This window comes from Malaclemys terrapin, chromosome 1 (genome assembly GCF_027887155.1).
Source record: "Malaclemys terrapin pileata isolate rMalTer1 chromosome 1, rMalTer1.hap1, whole genome shotgun sequence".
NCBI classification, from domain to species: Eukaryota; Metazoa; Chordata; order Testudines; family Emydidae; genus Malaclemys; species Malaclemys terrapin.
In genome coordinates, this window is record NC_071505.1 from 109237147 (window position 1) to 109256079 (window position 18933).

The 18933-nt window shown below is 41.2% G+C and overlaps 1 protein-coding gene across 2 annotated transcripts in view; it reads right to left on the reverse strand.

Annotated features, from left to right (window-relative positions):
• Positions 1–5611: 5611 nt before the first annotated feature.
• KDM5A (lysine demethylase 5A) overlaps positions 5612–18933 on the reverse strand; it is an 85856-nt gene continuing 72534 nt past the window's right edge. For both annotated transcript variants that reach the window (XM_054034991.1, XM_054034982.1), the window contains 4 exons: positions 17880–18039; positions 17335–17555; positions 14217–14627; positions 5612–7508 (listed from right to left, as the gene is read on the reverse strand). In XM_054034991.1, the coding sequence (XP_053890966.1) occupies positions 7296–7508; positions 14217–14627; positions 17335–17555; positions 17880–18039 (1005 nt within the window). In that variant the 3' untranslated portion in view covers positions 5612–7295. The remainder of the gene's footprint in view (positions 7509–14216; positions 14628–17334; positions 17556–17879; positions 18040–18933) is intronic.

Consider the following 18933-nt stretch of genomic DNA (forward strand, 5'->3'; position numbering starts at 1 on the left):
AAGACGACTTAACTGCTGCAAGAAACTGTACTTGTAGTTCAACAGATGGCTTTTTCTCTCTGTTAGTGCAGAACCAATGCCTAGTGTTAGAGGGCTATACAGTGCTGGAGATACAGTCTTTGGATGAGAGCTACAACCAAAGCCCTGCCCATTTTTGATTTCTAAAGATTCCAAGGCAATTTTCATAAAATATTAAGCCCTACTGCCCTAACGAAATTCCTGTCTGGCTGACTGCATTCTAGATAGGTAAATACATGCTACAGTTTCAATAGGATAACCTATTCTTCACTTTCTGAGCTGAATAGCTGCATAGGGTTGCTATGCACTGTTAAGCAGCTGTTTTATTTGAGCCCATATGTGGCTACATTTCAGCAATGGACAAAGCAATCCCTGTCTTCTGCAAATCAGTAGTTAGTATAGAGGAAAGGGTAAGAACCTCTAATGAACAATTCTGGAATAACCTGCAGAGAGAACTTCTTCCTAATATGTCAGTTACGTAATCTGCACCCTGAAGCATAAAGGGCTTACATTTTCCAAATCAAATAATTATATATACACATACACACACTGATATATATCAATCACATCACACATCCCATTTAACTTAACTGTGGGTGTTCTCATTAACCACATAAATGCCTAATCCTTCTTTAAATCCTGCCAAACCCTTGGTCTCAGGATTGTGGCAGTATGTTCCACACGGTAATCGTGCAATGGAGGTTCCCCTCTCAGGTTCAATGAAAAAATTATCCTCATTAAGAGAAACTCCCTCAGTAACAGTTAACTATTATGGTGTCATCTGTATGCACCAGAACACACGATTTTAGTATGTATTTTAGTTCTGGCTACTGCAAGTGAGGTGGTTTACTATGTCTGAAAAAAATGTAGACATTTAAGGAAGCGTTTTCCACAGGTTAGCTTTAGATTATGTGGGGGTTTTGTTGTTGGTTTTTTTTTGGTCTCACAAAACACAAAATCCAAATTACTAAATAATGAGGGATTTGTGAATGTAATGCTAAACATAATTTTATGGTTCTGAATAGTGCTATCTTCTACCACTACTAGTTTTTTTTAATAAACTTTCCAAGAGAGTTATTTGATCAGGGTAGTTATATTATTGCTTACCCTTTGAAAGCCATTTTGCCTTTTTTTCTTTTAAACAAAGTTACACCTACAATGTAGGGTAGCTGTGGACTTTTGTCTTGGTTCTGAAAACTTGAAAGTGCATCAAATAGATTAGGCACACTCCCTCATTCCTGAGAAAGTAAGTACATCTAGCATTTCAAAGGGATGTTAACCTAAAAAAGCAGCAACCAACAGTGTGTCCAATTCCAGGAGTTACCCATTGGCTTTTTGTTTACAGTTCTCTAAGCCTGCAAGGAACGGGCAGAGCAACTGAACACTCCATCCTCTGGCTGGTGATTCTTCCCCAGTTGGCTCACTTGTTCTTTGAAAGGCACCAGGATGAAGATTCTCCATATCCTGGCTCAGAGGAACATGAACATTCACCCTGTTTGCTAAGGGAAACTCTTCAGGGTTCTCTGCAGTATAATCACATACAGTATTGCCTCCACCAAGACAAAGTATGTTCAAATCATTGGTCTAAAGGAGATGCTAACCATATTTTCCCCACTATCATGGATTTTAGGAGTTATGAAAATCTAAGAGACCTTGGATTTTTTTTTTTTCGTAAGATTTCTTAAACTGAATAATTCTACTTACTGAAGTGTTCACTCATTGGTGACAGGTCCTTCTAAATGGAGATACTAATTCAGTCCTGATTAAAAGAAGGCAAAGTACCAACCTTTTTAGAATGTAAAGTGAGACTTGCCTTAACTGATTTACCAACATAGTGGGTTAACAAGAGGTTATGATGGGATGCAAAGGATGTAAATAGGAATGGGAGTTCCTGTTCAGTTGCTATGGCATCATTCACCACTCCTATGCCACAAATTTCTTAGCTGATGCAGTTACTGTACTACCATGGTAGCATTGTCTGAAATGCTTCCAGTTCCATGTGCAGGGCCAGTTAGGCAGAACTGCAGTGCCTCAATGCATGGATCAGATGATGGTGTAGGGAGGAGGGGTTTAGATTTATTAGGAACTGGGGAACCCTTTGGAAAACAGGGAACTTGTACAGGAAGGATGGGCTCCACCTAAACCAAAATGGAACCAGATTGCTGGCACTTAAAAAGGCCATAGAGCAGTTTTTAAACTAAGGGCTTGGGGAAAGCCAACAGGTGCAGAGGAGCACGTGGTTCAGACAGACACATCCTGTACGGGAAGATCTATTAATGGAGATTCTCTATGCCCTAGTAAGGAGGAGAGGATGGAAGATGATAAAGTATGGGTAGGATTTGCTGAGAAACAGTCAAATGAAAAAAAGAGTCCCATTCAATTACATCATGTAACGGCAGACAGCTAAAAAGTGACAAGTTCTTAAAGTGCTTATATACAAATGCTAAAAGTCTAAATAATAAGATGGGTGAACTAGAGTGCCTCGTATTAAATGACACTATTGATATAATAGGCATCACAGAAACTTGGTGGAATGAGAATAATCAATGGGACACAGTAACACCAGGGTACAAAATATATTGGACGGACAGAACAGGTCATGCTGCTGGGGGAGTGGCACTATATGTGAAAGAAAGCGTAAAATCAAATGAAGTAAAAATCTTAAATGAACCAAGCTACTATAGAATCTCTATGGATAGTAATTTCATGCGCTAATAATAAGAATATAGCAGTAGGGATATATGACCGACCACCTGACCAAGATGGTGATAGAGACTGAAATGCTCAGGGAGATTAGAGAAGCTATAAAAATAAAAAAACTCAATAATAATGTGGGATTGCAACTATCCCCCTGTTGAGTGGGTACATGTCACTTCAGGACAGGATGCAGAAAAAGTTTCTTGACACCTTAAATGACTGCTTCTTGGAGCAGCTAGTCCTGGAACCCATGAGAGGAGAGGCAATTCCTGATTTAGTCCTACATGGAGCACAGGAAGTGGTCCAAGAGGTGAATACAGCTGGACTGCTTGGTAATAGTGACCATAATATAATTAAATTTAACATTCCTGTGGCAGGGAAAACACCACAGCAGCCCAACATGGTAGCATTTAATTTCAGAAACGGGAACTGCACAAAAATGAAGAAGTTAGTTAAACTAAAAGGTACAGCGCCAAAAGTGAAATCCCTGCAAGCTGCATGGAAACATTTTAAAGACACCGTAAGAGAGGCTCAACTTAAATGTTGACCCCAAATTAAAAAACACAGTAAGTGAACCAAAGAAGTACCACCATGGCTAAACAACAAAATACAAGAAGCAGTGAGAGGCAAAAAGGCATCCTTTAAAAAGTGGAAGTTAAATCCTAGTGAGGAAAATAGAAAGGAGCATAAACTCTGGCAAGTGAAGTGTAAAAATATGATTAGGAAGGCCAAAAGAATTTTGAAGAACAGCTTGCCAAAGACCCAAAAAGTAATAGCAAAAAATTTTTGAGTACTCAACGATAAGTACAATAAGAGACGTGGAGAAACTAAATTAATTCTTTGCTTCGGTCTTCATGGAGATTCCGAAACCTGAGCCATTCTTTTTAGGTGACAAATCTGAGAAACTGTCCCAGATTGAGACGTCATTAGAGGTGGTTTTGGAACCAATTTATAAACCAAATAGTAATAAGTCACCAGGACCAGATAGTATTCACTCATGAGTTCTGAAGCAACTCAAATGTGAAACAGCAGAACTACTAACTGTGGTTTATCATTTATATCAGTTTCTGTACCAAATGACTGGAGGACAGCTAATGTGATGCCAATTTAAAAAAGGGCTCCAGAGGTGATCCCGGCAATTACAGACTGGTAAGACTGACTTCAGTACCGGGCAAACTGGTTGAAACGATAATAAAGAACAGAATTGTCAGACACATCGATAGGAAACAAAGATTAGTAAAAATGGTCAGTTTTCCCAAATGGAAAGAGGTAAATAGTGGTGTCCCACAAGGGTCTATACTAGGACCAGTACTATTTAACATATTCATAAATGATTTGGAAAAAGGGGTAAACAGTGATGTGGCAAAATTTGCAATACAAAACTATTCATGATAGTTAAGTCCAATGCAGACTGCGAAGAGCTACAAAGGGTCTTACAAAACTGGGTGACTGAATTTCATCTGCCATTTTGTTACCCAATGTTGATAAATGCAAAATAATGCACTTTGGAAAACAATCTCAACTATCCATATAAAATGATGGGGTCTAAAATAGCTGTTACCACTCAAGAGACAGATCATGGAGTCATTGTGGGTAGTTCTTTGAAAACATCCACTCAATGTGCAGCGGCAGTCAAAAAAGCAAACAGAACGTTGGGAATCATTAAGAAAGGGATAGATAATAAGACAGAAAATATCATATTGCCTCTATATAAATCCATGGTATGCCCATATCTTGAATACTGCATGCAAATCTCAGACTCATAGACTCTAAGGTCAGAATGGATCATTATGATCATCTAGTCTGACCTCCCACATGATGCGGGCCACAAAAGCTGACCCACCCACTCCTGGAAGATTTCTCTCCCTTGACTCAGCTGTTGAAGTCCCCAAATTATGATTTAAAGACTTCATATCGCTGAGAATCCTCCAGCAAGCGACCCCTGTCCCATGCTGCGGAGGAAGGCGAAAAACCTCCAGGGCCTCTGCCAATCTACCCTGGAGGAATCTGATCGTCCCATCTCAAAAAAGTTATATTGGAATTGGAAAAGGATCAGAAAAGGGCAACAAAAATGATTAGGGGTATGGAACAGCTTTCGTTATGAGAAGAGATTAATAAAACTGGGACTTTTCAGCTTGGAAAAGAGAAGACTAAGGGGAGATATGATAGCAGTCTATAAAATCATGACTGGTGTGGAGAAAGTAAATAGGACGTGTTATTTACTCCTTCTCGTAACACAAGAACTAGGGGGTCACTAAATGAAAGAGGCAAGTTTAAAATCAAACAAAAGGAAGTATTTCTTCACACCACGCAGTCAACCTGTGGCACTCTTTGCCAGAGGATGTTGTGAAGGCCAAGACTATAACACGGTTCAAAAAAGAACCAGATAAAATTCATGGAGGATAGGTCCATCAATGGCTATTAGCCAGGATGGGCAGGGATGGTGTCCCTAGCCTCTGTTTGCCAGAAGGTGGGAATGGCAATGGGATAGATCACTTGATGATTACCTGTTCTGTTCATTCCATCTGGGGCACCTGGGATTGGCCACTGTTGGAAGACAGGATACTGGGCTAGATGGACCTTTGGCTATGACCACATCAGTTTCTCACCCCAAGGCACTCAATGCCCTAAAATGTCTGCCCTATCCCCCGGTGTCTAAACTCATTATTTCTTCTGCCAAAGGCCCAGGCCTCCCCCTTTAAATCAGTCGCTGCCACCACCACCACCACCACTTCCCAGGTATCAGGAACAGACAAGCAGTTGGGTGAAGTTAATCCAGATGAAGCGGACTGAGCTGAATTTCTAGTTACTAGTGGAAATTGTTGGCTGGTATCTCAGCCAGCTAAAAAACCCTCCAAAAACTGAAGTACAAAAAAAAAAAAAAAAGGGACACAGAACAGTCAAGACAGAACACTTGTTTTTGTCAATTTTTTTTTAAATCCCAGCCCAGCTTCTACTAAGACTGGACACTACTTACAACACTCCTAGAACTGTAGAAGAATGGAAACAAAACAGGGAAAGGGGGGCAAGACAGCACAGTGGCCAGCTTCAGACACTCACATACATAAAGCCAGCAAAGACTGGAGTCAGCAAGGCCCAGGTGCCCCGCTAACAGGAACAATCCCAAACACGAAGGTAGCACGTGAAATGTATTTACCTATTTAAACACAGGCAGCTGGTTAGGCTAGGATGGGGAAGATAACTGCTAATTCCTTGTACTACAAGGAAGGAATGAAGTAAAAAAAACCAAGCCCGTGGGCAGGTTTTTTGCTTTGTGAACCTCTGTTTCTGTGCTGCTGGTAACAGTGGTAAGTATAAAAAAATCAAAGAAAAATAATCTATTTATAGAAGTCAGTAGTCTGAGACATTTAGAAAAAAGTAAAAACAAGTCCTTTTTAAAAAATGGATTTACTAAAACAACTGTCACCCAGGATTACCCCACGCCCTCTGTCCACCGGCAAAGCCGGGGGCAACTTCCAACAGGATCTGCTGCTGATTGTAGGCAAAGCCAGCAGGGAGGGAATCTGCGCTGTGATCAGTATCTGCAGACTGCTTGCTGGTATCGCTCAAGGCCATGCCTGTAGCCTCGTGATATTGGAAATACTTGTGAATGGAAGTTTTCACAGAAGCACATGTCAGGGTAACCCGTGAGGTAAGTGGGCTGTCCTCGTTCCTCCCCATCCCTGGGCACAGATCACGCTGCTGTATCTCTCCACCAGCTCCAGCCTGTGTCAAACAACTGTAATATACAGGAGCAGGGAACACTAACAATGCCTAGAACAGGAGAGATGACCCCTGTAGAGAGGGAAAGTGCTCTTTGCTTTCCAAGCTCTGGCATAGACTGACATCTTAACTGATGCTTTGTGGCCCTCCTCAGGACGGGAGATTGACTTTCCCCGTCAGGGAAATATACATGGTGGGGCGGGGCTGGGTGTCTTTTTGGTAAACAGAACCAGTGCTGATTTCTGAGGCCTTGAGCTCCTTTGCCCTCTAACTACAAAATAGACACTAAGAGCTATTCAGCCACCCCCTTCCATCCCTATAATGTAGTGTGAGCTGCCTGGCCATTGAGGCAGGTTCATTATTCCCATACACTTCCCTGTTGGCTGAGTTGGTATGGAGAGACCACTGGGCCGAAGGTAACTTCCAAATCTCTGCATGGACAATATGACTCCATGGGGCAACCAGGTAGGGCTGAGAGCTCCAGCCAATGGCCACCAACTCCAGGCCAACCCCACTTCCCGTTTCACAGATGCACTTCTAACACACCCAAGTGTCTAATCTAACAGCCCCATGTCTGCTCAGTCTCTGAAGGCAGCACCCACACTCAGCTGGGAACACTTTCATTTAAAATATTGGCTGGAACTCCCACAAAGGTGATGTCTGCATTGATGGGTTGGAACCACTGTGCCTCTGACATCCCCGTTGTACAGAGGAAGCCAGCAATAAGGGACCATCTCTGCTGCAGGGCTGTACATCCTTGGTAGTGAGGCTGAGTGGCTACATTAGCTTCAAACACCCTCTTTCAGTAGGGTCTCGGTGGTCCATTTTCCCCAAGTCCCAGAGAGACTGAGTAGCTGCTAACTTGTCTCCTTGAGATCTTCCATTGGTAGCTTGTAGCTCAGTAAGAACGGGGGAGGTGGTGCATGAGCTGGACTACTTGGGCCCTGCATCGGTTTCTTTGCGCAGTTCATACAGATGTAATCCTCATTCTCTGCCATTTCTGGAGAGACGCCAACACAAACTTGATGAAACCACTCGTCACAGCCACCATCACACTGCACCCAATCTACCTGCAAGAGACAAGATCAACAACACATGAAGAACACTACAAGGGAGAAAGAGGTCAGATTCAACTCTCCAGACCAGTGTCAGAAAATAAGTCTGGGACTCTGCTTGGGTAAACAGTCAATGGCAGCTAAAGTCATTACAGTTCATTGCTAGGACCAAACCAAGGAAGATGGTTAGACAAACTTGGCATCGCCTTCTACAGCTGCATCGCTTCACACACAACCTGTATTGTCCTGACGCTGCATGGTTTCAGTGTGGCCTACAGTTTAGGTATGATTTCAGTACAGTTGAGTAGTATCAATAGACCCTGATAAAGGATGACATCCTATAATGTGATGACTCTCTTCTCAATCAGATGTGGGGAATTTTATAAGTCCAACTTGCCCAAAGCTACCTGCACAATACCCAGCCTAAACATTCAGGAATGTTCCTCCAAGATAATCTGTTGTATTTATGTCAATATCTCCTCAAGTACCCAAGAAAGCAGAAATACACAAGTTTAGTCAGTTGCACAGGGAAAACAAAGAGCACTATTAATACACACCAAGGGAATTAATCAGCAATATCCTGATTCCTAAGGATCAATTACAATGGAAATGTTAGGGTGAAAATGCCTTTTGAAATCCAGGAAAGCCTAGAATACATGTTACCAGAGGGCAAGGACATATGACCAGCCCTTGGGAAAGAGCAACTACAGTGCCTATTTTCAGACAAAAATACTGTATTTATTTTCATTATTTTGCTGTAAGTATCCCCCTTCCCAGCAGAGTCCAACACAGATTACTGACAGTTTCTCATTTAAAACATACTAATTAACCCCAACTAATTTACCCATTTCTCTACTCTCCCCTTCTTCAATCCCATCCCCCTTTCTCCCATCCAGGTCACCTCCATGAATTTCAGTCCAGTTGCCTTCACCTAAATAGACGGAGAGGATGGTACCAACTGGGACTCAATGTGCCTTCTGAGAAATGCATAAATCATAACTTCTTATCTACCAAACCCCTGTCTACTATAAAGACCCAGTTCCTCTCCTATCCTAGGTCAGGATACTCACAGTGCCATTCCAGACTCCCTAATCACTTTACACTATGAGGTGTTTTCTGATTTTTATTTTGAAAAATGTCAATTAAGCCCCCCTTCTGTCTCCACTCATGAATCTTCAACATAACACCAGCTCAAACATCATTCGTAAAAGCCACTATTTACCTCAACTTTTCTGAACAAAAGCACCTCCTTGCTTTACCTGATCCTCCCTCACTCGTGACCATGCTCCCTAGCCTCAGCAATATTCTGGAATAAGAGGGTTTCACTTACCACTTTACCTAGACCATCCTCCTTTTGATTTTCCAAGTACTAAAACTGTTCGGTTTGTCTCCTCGCATATGTAAGATTTCAGAACCATCAGTCACTCTTCCCTGAGGACCTTCAGCAAGGAGCCAATGATCTTTGCTTGGTACAAGAAGAAACTAACGGCTTTGCTGTTCCCTCACCCTTTCGCTAGAGGTCATCTCGAAGTATTTCTTTTCTCCTTCCCAGACTTTTCATTGCTGGATTCAATTTTTTTGATTAATATTTTGATCCAGTTGATCAAGCCACATGTACCATCTACCAGTTAAGTTTGACATTAAAGCTTAACTCCAAATAATGAAGCCCTTTTCTAGGGGGAAAACCTTTGTCCCATGACTATCTTCTATCATTCCCCCTAACATAGCCCTACCTTTGCTTCCAGGCCCAAGTTGGACAACCAATCATCTTTGACTTGACCTAAGTTTTCTTTGTTCGCACATTGCACAGGCAGTAATAGGCAGACTTGCAATCTGAGGAACCCTGCCAGAATTCATCCCCCCCCCTTCCTTTGACCCTGCTTCAGATGACATCCTTACTCACTGCCAATTGCCATCTTCTCCCTACCGTTTTCATAAATTTTTATTCTTAGACCCAGGAGGGCGGGGGTCTAGAATGTGGCTGTCAGGCTAGTCTCGCTCCAGGAAACAGAACAACATTACTCCCATCTTCCTGGTTCCACCAACTTGCTCTGCATATCAGGATCCATTTCGAACTGCTCTTTAGTATTCCAAACACTTCACGGAGTTGGTCTACCCTAACTGAGCTCAGATCTATTTATTTGGCTACTTTCTCACTCTGGACTTTCTGATCTCCCTCAATTTCTGTCCACAATTAGGGAGCTCATTCACTGGAGTTATCCTATTTAGCTGAAATTCTTCCCTGCCTCCCCTCAGCTACCAAGTCACTTCTTTAATTTGGCCTTAAATCCTTCCTTTATTCTTTATCTTATGTTCTTCCTCCCCCAACACCTAATGCATGTAGAAAACTGCAATAGCACATGAAGGAGACTGTTAGAAGTGGATATATACTTTCACGGCCTCATGGAGTCTTTCAGCACACTGAACTTAAATTCTACAACAAAGCCCTCAATTTCTGCAGCACACTGAATTTTTTGCAGCAGCTTCATGTAAATGCCAAAATAGACATTTTAATTCAATTAAATACAAAAATGAATAATACAACATTGCAGAGATTTACATTTGGAAGGTGATTTTTGCAACCATAAAGACTAAAGACTTAAATGAAAGTTTAGATTCTGTGGCCAAATTCTGTAGCTATGTGGATTCTGAAATTCTTCTGCTGCAGAAAACAAAGGAATCTAATTATTGCATTTGGGCAAAACAGGCCCATATGAACTTAGTTGCACTACTGCCTCCAATAACTTTAGACCATGTAAGAGTCCAAAAATATTGAGCTGGTAGCCAGTGGCTGACAAAGTTACCTGACTTACTTACAACTCTGATGTTGCCGAACATTTCAGGGAAAAATACCCTAAACTTTTAGATGAATTTGCTGTAGAACAAAACAAACAAATCTGTTCAAGAGAAACAAAAGGCCAAAGGCATCAGAAGGTCAACCATTTTCTGAGTAAAAGCATATTTTAATTTGAATGTGATAAGAAGAAACTGGAATCAGAAGATTAAGGAACTGCCATATTAATAAAAAACAACTTACTGGTACATTTATCAAAGCCATTAACTGCTGGAACTCTGCTTATAGGACCACATGAAACTGAACTCAAGATATACTGGTAAATAACTGAAATTGTAACATTTTTGAAGCAAAGCAACAATTAATGATCAAAACTAACTGAAGGTTTTACTTTAGTTTATAATCAAACTATGTCTGTATCAGTCGAAAAAGTGACTGATAATAGACATTAATGCCTGCAGTTCCAGGAATTTACTCCCAGGGGAATTTTGCGCCAAAAAATTAAAAATTCTGTATATTTTATATGTCAAAATAATGCAATATAATCAATCTGGTTTCAATTATTTAGGTAATTTATTTAAACTACAATACAATAGATGGAGAATGGGAGTGGGGAGCATTGGAGGAAATCCCCAAACCCCCTTGCCTAATAGTAATGTAGCTAGGTTTGACTCTTTATTTCTAGTTATTAGTCAACGAATATATGCAGCCACAAGCTCAGTGTTACATCATAGGCAACTGGAGAGCAAATGAGGGCGGGGAAATCAAACTCAATTTATATTGGCTACTGACCATATCCAGAAAGGTCAGTAGCAAACAGTTCATGGAGCACATTAAGAAATTTTTTCAGTCCAAAAATATAGACCAGTTCTAATCACTAAAGCACCAAAACCATTTATAAGGCCATACTGTCCTTTACACCACTCTGGCAATGTAAAGGAGCCTTAACACTTTTACACCTGTTTTATACTCTTGGAGGAATTTACAAAGACAATGAGAACAATTCATTAAGTGGGCAGGCTGCTACATTCTGCTCTTCCTGAGGAGACAGCCTGCACCACACCTACCTCCTCAGACACACCCTGAAGCCCTGCCCTTCCAGGTGGACCATGCTGCAATAGTGAGCTAGAAGGACAGAGTGTTTCTCTCTCTCTCTCACACACACACACACACACACACACACACACACACACACACGACTATCTACCCCTTCACACACCCCTGGTGGTGATTTACATATCTATTGGCTACTCTGGGCACCTGAACTGACCTGTCTGTGCTGCCGGGGAGGGGCACGTGACTGCTCTTGTGGCTTCCCTTTGCTCCCCCGTCAGAAGTAATTTTTCTGCAGGAAAGCAAAGAAATCTGCAGAGAACATGAATTCTGCGCACATGCAGTGACACAGAATTCCCCCAAGAGTAAGGAATTATATTCCAGTGTTGGTCATCTTCTATTCACAGAGCTAGCGCATTTTTTTAAGCTCTATTTTGTATACATACATATACAAAAACATGTCTGTCTATCCTACAGAAATTAACAATTCTAAGGAATGTTCTGACTAGTTTTAGAATGCTAAACATAATGCTAAGAATTTGCTTGTTAGTATAGCTTATATCAAGTTGATCTATTTAAATTAATACGTACTTTCTCAGAACGTAAACTCAGACACTTCTCTTCTACTAGGAACCTCACTTCCAGTCAAAATGTACTAATTCTGCAATATCATTTATAAGATAGATGGGAAAGAACTAGATCCCATCAGTGGAGGATTTTTCTCTACAGTATATTTTCTAGCGTTTTGCTCAGTTTATAGTTTTTTAAAAGTTCCAAGTAATTAGCCTTTACCACTTCAATTAGGACACTAACTCCACAACCCCTGTCTCAAAATCATATTCATGTAGTCCTGTACCCCCTCACTGAATTCCACAACAACAATTTCATAGCTTCTATTAGGGTTTTCCTGTGGAAAAATTCATTTTATCTAAAAAAAATATTTTGAATGAAGTTTGATCACCTCCATCAGTTACTCTGAGCTAAAAGCCGCTGCTTAGGAGAGCCAGGACCACAACTGGGAACGACCTTGGAAGGCGGATAAGATTTCTTTTGCTATAATCCGATCAATTCCCAAACCACTGCAGATTTACCTCGGACAAGAAAAGTGGGGCAGTACAGCCTGTGGTTTCATTCAACCCACAGCCTCATGGCTCACAGGCTTTATTTAAGAGCTTTGGAAGATTAATTTTCATTTATGGGACTGCATGTCCATTTTAGACTTTAGTTCAGAAACAGATCAGGGCCAGGAAACAGTTCTAGCTAAAACACAGAATTAAGCCCTGGGAGTCAAGTCAGCATGTCTTCCACGTTATCAGCAACAAAGGATATAGAACAGTAGTGGGCAACCTGCGGCACTGATATAGAAGGTGGTGTGACGTTGTGCAGTCTATATGGTTTTATAAAAATATAAGATAAAAATATAAGTGAATGTAATGTAACTGGGATATGCTTCATGCAAAAGGTCTCTTGTAAGATATCATTACAAAGCTCATAATCTACTGAGTGTGATCATCCTATTTGTAGAAATGTACCACTCTAGTATCTAAAACTAGAAATATAAAACATAACTCTGAGGGCCTATTGTAATTATGTAAAGTGTGGGCCATTAAGGATGGTTTGGAATCTTGACTCCCATTGTCTGCAGATGGCCGTATTTACCTGTGAGTCTTCCTGTATATGTGTGTGCTGGCAAGTGAGTAATGAAGTCTTGCAGTGACATGTGATCATGTCACCTGAACTGGAATCCATCTTTAACATGGTGCTTTTCCAGTGAGGGGGGGAGGAAACCCAGAGGGACAAAGGGTTCCCGCCTTATGCAAAAGATATATAAAGGGGTGGAAGAGAACAGAGAGGGAGAGGAGCCATCATGAAGAATCCCCTAGCTACCACCTGAGCTGCAACAAGAGCTGTACCAGGGGAAAGAATTGTGCCCAGGCCTGGAAGGTGTCCAGTCTGAGAAAAACTTACTGAAGCATCTCTGGGGGTGAGATTATCTGTATTCAGTTTGATTAGGCATAGATTTGCGCATTTTACTTTATTTTGCTTGTGACTTACTTTGTTCTGTCTGTTACTACTTTGAACCACTTAAATCCTACTGTCTGTATTTAATAAAATCACTTTCTATTTAGTAATTCGCTCAGAGTATGTATTAATACCTGGGGGAGGAAACAACTGTGCATATCTCTCTCGGTGTTATAGAGGGCGAACAATTTATGAGTTTGCCCAGGGTAAAACGAATTTATTTGGGTTTAGACCCCATTGGGAGTTGGGCATCTGAGTGCTAAAGACAAGCACACTACTGTGAGCTGTTTTCAGGTAAACTTGCAGCTTTGGGACAAGTGATTCAGACCCTGGATCTGTGTTAGAGCCAGACAGGAGTGGCTGGCTCAGCAAGACAGGGTGCTGGAGTCCTGAGCTGGCAGGGAAAACAGAAGCAGGGGTAGTCTTTGCACATCTGGTGGCAGCTCCCAAGGGGGTTTCTGTGATCCAACCCGTCACAGGTGGCTTGTGGGTGGCATAACTTTTCCATTCAGATGGAAGAATTACTCCCAGATTCTACCTCCCCACTCACCCTACTCAAACAGCTTGAGGCAACAGAGAATGTTGGGTTTAGTTCATAGTCTCTATGCAGCATGCTGATGAGCAGAATTCAATTCCTCAGGCTTGGAACAGATGGCAAGTCCGTATTCTATGAGCTTCTTTGGCCTGACTGCTCAGTATTCTAGAAGTCACACCTGCCTACCAGCCTTCATTATGTCTAGCATATTAACTACATCCCTCACTGCTGCTCAAAGTTTGTTAACCTTAAATAATTCTTAAAGGGGTTTTCATTACCCTCCCCCAGCTGCTTAAGACAAAACTAAGCTAAGACTCACCTTATCCTTGCAGGGCCTTTGGCAGTTCTGTGCAGCACACACAGCATTCTCATCATCAGACTCCTCAGCTCCTGACCAATCATACTTAGATGGGATATCCAGCACCTTTTTCTCTCTCTTTTTCTCTGTGCTCTCCTTTGCCAGCTCCACTTTTGCTGCAGCTGCCTTCTCTCGCTTTTTCTTCCGCTCCTCTTCTTTGGCCAGCTTCTTGGCCAACTTATTCAACTCCTTTGTCTTGTCCAAGGTTAGTTTCAACTTCTTCTTTTTGGGTTTCTCTAGTTTCTTCAGCTCTTTAGACTTCTGCTTCACTTCTCCAAAGAACTGCTCTACCCTCTCCAGTTTCCGCTTCCGTTTCCGCTCAGAAGAATCTCTCGCTCTCATTTTCAATGGTTTCTCATCCAGGCTGTCATCCTTCGTAAAAAGGAGGAGATTAAAACTAATATATCTCAAGAGAATTACACATGCTACATTCCTGTGATCTGTTGGAGACATCCTCCCACCTTCACCTCCCATTCCCCACGTTTTGGGTGCAGAAAGGACCCTGCCTGACCACCAGGCAGGATGGCAGAGTCTGAACAAAGGGGACTCTTTCCTAGCTTTCAGCTTGCCAGAGTAAAGTGATGAATGAAATCAGATTCAACTGTGTAAGAAGAGAAAGGGTTAAGAATCAATGATGGCCTATGGAAAAGCAAAACAATCTAAGAGAAAGGATTCTGAATAAGCAGTTTCTATACTTTTTTGTTGACTTATGTAAAAGATATTTGTAGGAAAACTAATCATTTGTTCCTTACGCATTGGTCTGTTCTTGTTATTCCCAATCCTAGGTTGATCTTGCTTGTGATAATTATTTTCACCAAAACTCTTATTAAATAATCACATACTGTTTTTTTCCCTTACAACGCCAGCCTCATTCATTTCACATGTTGGACAGAGAATGAGTCAGGGTTGTGTGAACTGGTCTGAGATCCACTCCAGAACCCCTTGCCTCATTCATTCCAGAAATTGCATAGTGTGCATGAATAAGTTATGCATCTTCTGGGAGAGAAAGCAAGCACTTGTGGTTAAACTGAACTGGAACTCAGGATATCTATAGACTTTCTAAGGGACCTCAGGCAGATGACTTAATCTTTCTGCCTCTTCTCTGCATCTGTAAAATGGGGATACTGATGATTTCTGACTTCATGTAGATATGGAGGATAAAATTATTTAAGGCACATTGATGAGCTCCACGGACAAGTTTATAGCATAGAGAATTCCTTATTCACTTCAAGTTTTCAATGGTATGCAGTAAATAAGGAATGGGGTTACATACTGAACAATGAGAATAGAAAGAAATATTGAATAACTGCCTCATTCCCTGAGCACATCTATCTTGTATGCTGAGTAAGGTATGGTTCTTGCAGGAAAACATAGCATGTCCTCTAATAAGACTGTAGTATAATGCCTGCACACAAAAGGGCACAGTTAAGGTTTTGTGTGCAGCCATAAATTTATTACCATTTGTATTGTCATAGCACCCAGGAATCTCTCATGAATGAAGTCCCCATTGAGCTAGGTGCTGTACAAACAGAAAAAAAAGAGTCTGTGCCCCTAAAGAGCTTCCTTAATCATTTTCTGACTTGAGTGCTTTGCTCTGTAACCTTAATATTCCTTTAATATTGTTTTAATGTGGAATGATTTTGAAAAAAATGGCCTGAGTGCCAGCAAATGGCTGTCATTGCACCTGCAAGCAAAATAATTTGTTCGGCAGACACAGACTAAAGCTGTCTTCATAGCAGGTGAGTTTTAGATTAACCTTTGGGAAAGCTTGTTTTGGCCAAAACGACTAATTTTAAATGGAAAATCTTTATATGCTTGTTTAGTTTGCATAGGTTCTAAGTGGGGGGGGGGTTTAAAATGGAAATTTGTAGTGAATTTGTTTTAGGCTGAATAACTGCATTAGAAGTTTGATAATAAATAAAGGGAATCTTGCTTTATAAATGATTTGAGGCATGTAGTTAGTCTCTGTCAATGTAACTAGGGTTTTAGCACATGGTTTGACTGCAGATGCAAGGCTCCTGTGCTCCTCATGCAAAGGAGATGGTTTATTTTGTGAACCCGTTGGATGTAAATATAGGGCTTGATGCTAAGTATGTTAACTGTAGTGGCAATGGTTGCCTGTTTTTTCCCCCACCAACCCTTACCTCTGATCTGAATCAGATCTTTACATTGTTCTAAAGAGACACTGGTGCCACCTGTGGCACTTAGAATGTATTTCAATTTAGAATCAATTCTAGATATGCATCCTGTATTTCTCTCTACCCTCGCTTTGAGTACCAAGGCATCTTCTTGAAAAAAACCTGTTTTTAGAGTTCACCACTTGCTGTTTTGTATTTCTCACCTTAAGTAACAACTGGTTCTGTAATACATATGCAAATGGGAGCAGGAGCTTAAGTTGCATGTTTTTTTTTTCTCATTTCCCCCCCAAAAAATGTATTAAAATATGGACAAGCATGTGTATATACACAATTTTCTTTCCAACCAGTAAAATATTGCACACCTGTAATAACTGGATACAAAGCTAGACAGTAGGGGTAAAGTGTTAATTATTTCAAAATAAGTGTCTTCCCACTGTCCTTTCCAACTGGTTCAGATTCTGAACCATTCATTCATTACTTCTGAATGCTTTGCACTGCAATTTTAACTTTATGATTCGGTGCATGGAATTTCCTAGTTTTTTAATAAAAGCAATTCCACTAACTTCTGGACAGCAGTGGAATTTTTTTACTGTACAGTAAGCACAATCAATGAGGCAGGAGTTCTTGCTATAGAATATGGAAGATGACAAGGTGTCTCTGAAAAGATCTGCTCTCAGATGTCCCCCTCAAAGGAATGCTGAGCTGAAAAGAACAATGGAAGAACTTACAAGAGCTAATTATTTATTTAGTTAAACATTGTGGTGAGTGAGGTCTGAGGTTTTTTGGATCTGAGGCTATTTCTTTGCAAAAAGATGCAAGATCCAGGGGAAAATCAACTGAAAAATGATCTGAAATTCCATTAAAAAAAAAAAACCAACAACCACCACCTACAACATTGACACAATTTCATTCTATGCTACAATCTTTCTTCACATCTATACCTCCATGATGTGAAGGAATCTGTCTTCACAGGGTGGATGCGTGGCCTGTAAAATCCGCCAAATATGTTGGGTCTCATCCAAAGATACCTCCAGTAGATCTCCTATCATCATTAGATCTTCTAGTTGAGATTTGGCACCAGGTGACAGCTCTAGCACCGGAGGTTCCAAACTGCGAGGCACCAAGGGACTTTTCCGGGGCTGCTTCCTTGGGGTGCTAGGACCTTTCAAACAGAAGGCAAATCACATAGGTCAGACAGGAAGGTGGTCAGAAACACGACAATAGTGCATTATTTTTCAGTAACAGTTTGAGGGTGGAGAAGGCTCAAACAGAAACTTTGGGCATTGGCACAGCCACTGAGCATGAGCAAATAAGAATTTTGGTATATTTCTACTGCATATTCCCTGACCACTAGCTGCCTTTCCCACATATAGACATGATGCCCTCTGAGCTTACCTGAGGTGATCAGCATTATCATTCACTGGCTGGGGTTCTCAACCACCAGCTCAGACCCCTCTCAATGGCTAATGCATAGAAAAGGCAATACCTTGAGGACAGCTTTTGGAAGCAGATGAATATGCATGTTCAGCACAGAATGAGGGAGCTGTCCACATGTGTGTCACCACTTCCTCTGATTTGATGGGGATCTCCTCATCACAGAACAGGTTGGGTTCCAGGCTGCTTGAAGATTTCACACTGGCATTATCCTGAAGAAGTCACATAGCGAGAAAAACACACACAGGCTGTTACAGCTGGAATTTATCTACTTTGGAGCAGATCCTATCAGAATCCTCAAAAGCCCAATGCTTCTAGAACCTGCTCAGAGCTACCCTGCCACAGAAATTGATAGTGCCAGCATATTGTGCAATTAACTTAACTATTTAAGTAATGAGATGGCAGCAGCTCTAGAGACAGATTGTGTTCCATATACACTAATTGAGTGCAGTGGAAGAATGAGTGATTTCCCAGCTTTCCCCACAGATTAGTCCCCAGGTGTGAACTCCATTGTCAACAGAATGATATATCATGGAGGTCCCTGCATTTGAGGTCTAGGAACTAGGGGCTTATAGACATATACACATGTACTCTTCGCACTTCTGGAAGAATTTCAGGTCAGGTTGTGTCCCTGGCAAGGGCTGTCAAATTTGGCCTCTGTCTATGGATAGATAGAAATTCATTAGGGAATAGGATCCTAAGGCAAATTTTAAATCAGAAATGCCATGAATTTCTTGTCATCTGGCCCAGAATTTTGAAAAAACATTCAGTGGCTAAATTAGGGCCATTACACCTATTAATGTGGAACCAATGACTTCTATTCGCAGTTGACATCTTCTATACAAAGTTAGACTCCAGATTAAATGACAAATTATTGGACTGTTTTGTTCATGCTTTGAATTAGGTCTCATTAGGCATTCATGAACAATATATTCATGACTCCACATCATGTGTGAAGAAACCAACATGAAACAGGTGACAGAGAATCAGCTACTATATGCCTACTTAGACACAGGTAGTTTGTGCAGTAGCATCTAAGGGCTTCAGTCTACTAGGCACTATACACACAAACAAAAATCCATGGTCCCAGCCCCAAACTGCTTACA